The sequence below is a fragment of the Carassius carassius genome, chromosome 41 (genome assembly GCF_963082965.1).
Source record: "Carassius carassius chromosome 41, fCarCar2.1, whole genome shotgun sequence".
In the NCBI taxonomy this organism is placed as follows: domain Eukaryota; kingdom Metazoa; phylum Chordata; class Actinopteri; order Cypriniformes; family Cyprinidae; genus Carassius; species Carassius carassius.
In genome coordinates this window covers 27,353,962-27,359,076 of record NC_081795.1, presented here as the reverse complement: position 1 = coordinate 27,359,076, position 5,115 = coordinate 27,353,962, and the positions used below count along the sequence as shown (strand labels likewise).

The window sequence follows — 5,115 nt, the reverse complement described above, 5'->3', positions numbered from 1 at the left end:
TGACTGATTGTGTGATGAATGGCACGACCTGTAAATAATTATAATGTGATTTGTTAATTTAATAGTTTGATAAATTAAAGTATATGTATATATAGAGCCTCCACCAGGCTCTGCTTAATCTCACTTGCACCCGTACCCATTCACATGCACAACCAAACACTGCAGATATATACACCGTTTTCCCTCTGTGTTTTCTGGATCTTCCCAGGAGGCGTTTACACAGCAGAAAATGTTTTATGTGTTTTGGAAATGCATGATAAGTTACAGAGCTTTCAGTCATGACCCTTTTGAAAGGGGATCGTTTTGACAAAGCTGTCGCCTGTATGTGAAACTTTTCAAAAACAGAACGAAAAACATTTCAGTTCACCTGTATCTGAGAATTCCTGTCAATAAAAGTGTTTGTGTGTGTGTGCATTGTGGAAACCTGGATATGACATGCGGGAAAAATATTATATCATGGCCACAAAATAACAATTAGTTCCCACGACTTTTAATTCGTCTACCGGGGGAATAAAATGGTTGTGAAACAATTTTCATTGACAAAAATATGGCACATAACTTATTGAATTAAACAAAAGGGGAAGACTGAAATAATATATTCTTTTAAATGATACTCCAGCAATCATTTGTTAAAGTGTTGTTAGAAATTAACTTTAACCTGGTTCTTTTCAGACTTTATTCCGCCATGACAGGCCTTGACCTGAAGGAGAAAACCAAGACTGTAGCGCCCCCTTTGGGACAACGCAACACATGCCTGTTATGAATTGCATCAACACATTTCTGAAGACAATAATAATGCGTGAAATCACGTTTGCATAGCTAGAGGGGTTTGTGTCCCATTATTATAGGGGCCTGAGTGCTGCATGGACTGCATCGAACTTGTTCAACCCAAACGGTAAAAGTGGGAAAATATAAGCTTGCTGTATATATATATAAGCTTATATTAAGCTTAAATATAAGCTTGCTGTTCTTGTGAGTCATTCGGGACAGACCAAATCACTTCCAGGCCCACGCCAGCATGTTTTCTGAGCCTTTGGTGGACCTGTGTGCCCAGCTGTGTGCGTCGTCGACCCGTGCCAAGCTTTTGATTGAAGTCCGTGGATCTGTGAGCCAAGAATCACAACTGCTGGAATGCCTGCGCTGGAACGGCTCGGCTCGCTCCATTCCTCTCTAAGTGACCATAAAAGGCTGAGAGGATCGTTCAAATGCAGACGAAAAAGCTTCAAAGCTGTTTCTTGTAATCTAAGAGAACATGAACAAAGGTCTGACGGAGGCTCACTTCCGAACACGTCATGTGAGAGATTTAACACTCCGTTCGTGCTGAGAGTTCATTAAATGCAAGAATGCATATTTGTCTGGTGTTTCGGTCACGAGGAAGGTGCTTGAGAAGTTCGATGCAAATTCCTTCAAAATAACTTTGAGCCATTTAGTTGACTGTGCATCCATGTGGCCAAGGCTGATATTCTCAGGACAACACAAGTGCAGCTTGAGAGATGGAAGTTTGACTGGATAGCACCGCTGCTGGCAGATGCCATAACTACACCTGCTGTGTGTAACCAGTATGATTAGTCACATGACATTCACGGATCAGATGAGCAAACGAACAAACAAGCAAATCAGCAGACAGCTTTCTTATGCTATTGTTTTCATAACTGGTCAAAGCAATGCAAATACACATATGCATAATGTATGAGGACTGCGGAGAGCACAGACTTGAAGCTTCAGGTCGAACACACCTGATGTCAACAGAAAAACTAAGCCAAGATGCAGACATTTTAGGCTTATTAGAAGTCCTGGCCAGGACATGTCTGGAATAGGAAGATTAAGCTTAGGTTCATTTAAGCTCTTTTTGAACCTTTATGAATTCTAATAAATTACGTTGATTTGTATTGATATAGTTTCCCTTTTTTTTTTTTTTGCTGCCTTCTCAAAGATTCGTGACAGCATCCAATTCAGGATATTTGTCCTAGCTACTATTTTTAATCTTCTGCATAGGAGAGAATTGTTGCCTGTGATTGGCTGTTGGCTGCAGACACATTCAGAGTTAATCACAAACTCTGAAACCAACCCAGACAGAGAACATCAGAGAGTGTTTGGTTTGGTCATCTCAAAACCTGCTCAGACACCAGGCCTCTCCAGAACACCAGCTGATTCAGAGACACTGAGAAGTGAAGAAGAAGACTCATTCCAGCATATGCAGACCTTGCTTAAATGTGACTGAAGCCACAGTTGTTTTTTTATACTTCATTTTGCAGTCTTTGCACTATTTTGATACTGATGTTTTCCCGTCTATGATCACTTTTATTTTTATTTTTTTCACACTTTCACATATGGCTGTGATGCAGATGTGTGAGAGGAAACCATTCATGAGAGAGTGACAAAAGCGCCACCTAGAGGACAGTGTTATACAGTACAACACAACTGCCAAAAGGATCAAGAATATCATAGAGACTTGGCAATGGACTCTTTTGACCACCTAGCAACTGCGGTGATCACCCTAGCAACCACCCCCAGCAGCAGGACTGGACGCCTGTGCTCACTGATGTTAATTCATCTTCGCTCTCTTCTGATGGACACGCCAAGGTTTAGAGAGTCACAGCTGGCCAAAGGCTGAAATGTAATGTAATCAATTATTCATTTGTTATATTAACCGGTTACAGAATGTTTAATACTCTGTTTTGGCAATAAACCGCTTACAATTACAGACGTGCTTTGAAGTTTTGAAAGAAACTACAATCACTAGATGTGATTCCAACTCAAATCATGAACTCGGATCATTAGAGGAGTTTCAACATATGATCCAAACGTGTCAGGTTTAATGTCAACTCGTCAGATAATCTCTCAGATCAGTTTGTAATAATCCTGTTGTTTCTCAGGTCAGAGGTGTCTGTCACTGATCTTGAGTGGATCTCCATCTTCTGAACTCAAGATCTGTTACTGACACCTGAGAAATGACCAAATATGAGTCGGAAATAACAAAGCAGAGAGTTCTTGGAGCCCTCATAGACTAATTATTCTTGTTTATACTCGCTTCAGTCTTTGATTTGTTTCTGCGTTGACAGAAGTGAAGATAAGAGTCCCGTGCACAAATGTAATTTATACGCCTTTTTTTTTTAAATCTCCATATATGAAACATATTGTCATATGAAGTAAAAACATACATGAAACCTGTTAGAAATTGGAAAATTTTCAAGCATTAATAGCCTATACAAATATGTTAATGCAAGCATAATATATTTTGTTGATATTTTATAAGTAAACATAAAAGATAAGAAAAAAAAAGACAAATATATGTTGTTTTAAAAATAGTTTGATCAACAAGCATAGGCTGAAGATGAATCTTCAATATGTAATTGAAATTAACCCTCAAGCAAAATACGTGCTTAAACTTGCAGTGTGTCTCGTAATCAGCATTTTTTTTTTTTAATTACATAATATTGATATAAGTAATGACATTTCTCTTTCTAAACATGTTTTGTGGCAGCTCTTGGACGTCTAAAGGTTGACTGTTATGGTGTCAATGATCAGTGAAAAATTCATATTGTTTACTGGCAAATATCATGCCACAGATATTTTTACACTTTAAATATCTCCATCAAGATGACGATGCGGACGAGGTCAAGTGTAAACATTATGAAATAATGGTAAATACTATAAGAGAAACATATATGAAATATTAAGTTGTGTGTCCTATTGCTTTTCTTCTGCTAATTATATTATGATTAAGGAGAAATCAGTGGTGAAAATATCATTCTATTCTTATTTGTTTTGATCTATGAACAGAAAAGAAAATTGTGTTTTGTTTTTCATTGTTTTGGGTACCCTATACTATAATAATAATTATTATTATTATGATATTTGGTTTGATTGTTCATTTTTTGGTCCTGTTTTAATACAGTTTAATACAGTTCACCACAGATTATGACAATACGTAATGTAAATAAATAATATAAAAATCAAACCGTTAAAAAAACTATTACATTATAAGAAAATTATTAACTAAATAAATATGAGAATAAAACAATGTATACAGCAATTCTAACAATTTAAATGTTATTTTCTGTTTGTGCTTTTGGAAATCACTTTCTTCCTTAGTCATATTATTTATCATTTTAGGCTCATTTTGAGCACACGTGGTTTTTGCGAATGTAATTGTTGCGAGTCTAACAGTTTAGTTTTATGTGTGTATGAATTTATTGGTGTTTGTTTACATCAGGGTGATGTGGCCTGTTCTGAGGAAAACACACACTTCTCAAACTAGCTCTCAAAAGAGTAACCTTACACTGATAAATACACTCAGTTTAAATATTCATATGAAGTAACATTTAATCTTGAGGAGCCTTCACGAGAGCTGAGGGAGGCTTTAGTTAAAGCGAGGAAGAAAAGAGCTAAAGTTTAAAGACTAGTCTAAGCTGCTAGCGCCTCTGCCGGCTCCGCCGGGAACTGCAGCCGTTTAACTCTTTCCTCGCCTGCTGTTTGTGTCCTATCAGTGGAAGATGGCGACCAGAGTCCTTCAGAGCTCTCTCTCCGGCCTCTATCGGGCTGCACACACGGGCCGGGCGAAAGGACGCGCTTCCGCTCTTATCAGGTTTGATCTCAGGTAATTACCCGTCATAAACGCGCGAGCTTTGTGCTTCGGCGGAACTCTCAGATCTGTATGAGTCGCATTAGTTAAAGACGTGATTACTGCGGCTACTGCTCACAGATAAACACCGACTCCTTCCTAATGCAGTGACTGAAGAGTGTGCGCGAGTAATGTTGCTCTGTGAGTCACAGAGGAGACGAGCGCGCGTGCATCTGCTGCTCAAGGTCATCTTCAGCAGAGCGCGCGCTTCTCACGTTAAACACACTGCAAAGTCTGCGAGTGTGATCGATAATTGATGCATGCAGAACTTCAGAAAGGCCTTATGATCATCTGACATACTGTGACAGTGTGCTGTTATCATCTGTGCACCAAGGGCAAAGCATAAACGTGGACATGGTCTTAAAATGCAATGCAACATTCAAGTCTGTGTATGTGTGTGTGTGTGTGTGTGTGTGTGTGTGTGTGTGTTATAATAACGCAGAAGTGATCCCGTTTCAGGGGTCTGTCAGCATCTAATAACCGGAGCCGAG

At 38.8% G+C, this 5,115-nt stretch overlaps 1 protein-coding gene across 2 annotated transcripts in view; it reads left to right on the top strand.

Annotated features, from left to right (window-relative positions):
- Positions 1-4,438: 4,438 nt before the first annotated feature.
- The window catches only part of LOC132123452 (protein NipSnap homolog 2), a 12,723-nt gene continuing 12,046 nt past the window's right edge, over positions 4,439-5,115 (top strand). The window contains exons 1-2 of one of the 2 annotated variants that reach the window (XM_059534068.1): positions 4,439-4,588; positions 5,084-5,115. The exon at positions 5,084-5,115 is cut by the window's right edge and continues 108 nt beyond it. In XM_059534068.1, the coding sequence (XP_059390051.1) occupies positions 4,497-4,588; positions 5,084-5,115 (124 nt within the window). In that variant the 5' untranslated portion in view covers positions 4,439-4,496. Of the gene's footprint in view, positions 4,601-5,083 lie in introns of both variants that reach the window. The other variant, XM_059534067.1, reaches the window with a different exon arrangement.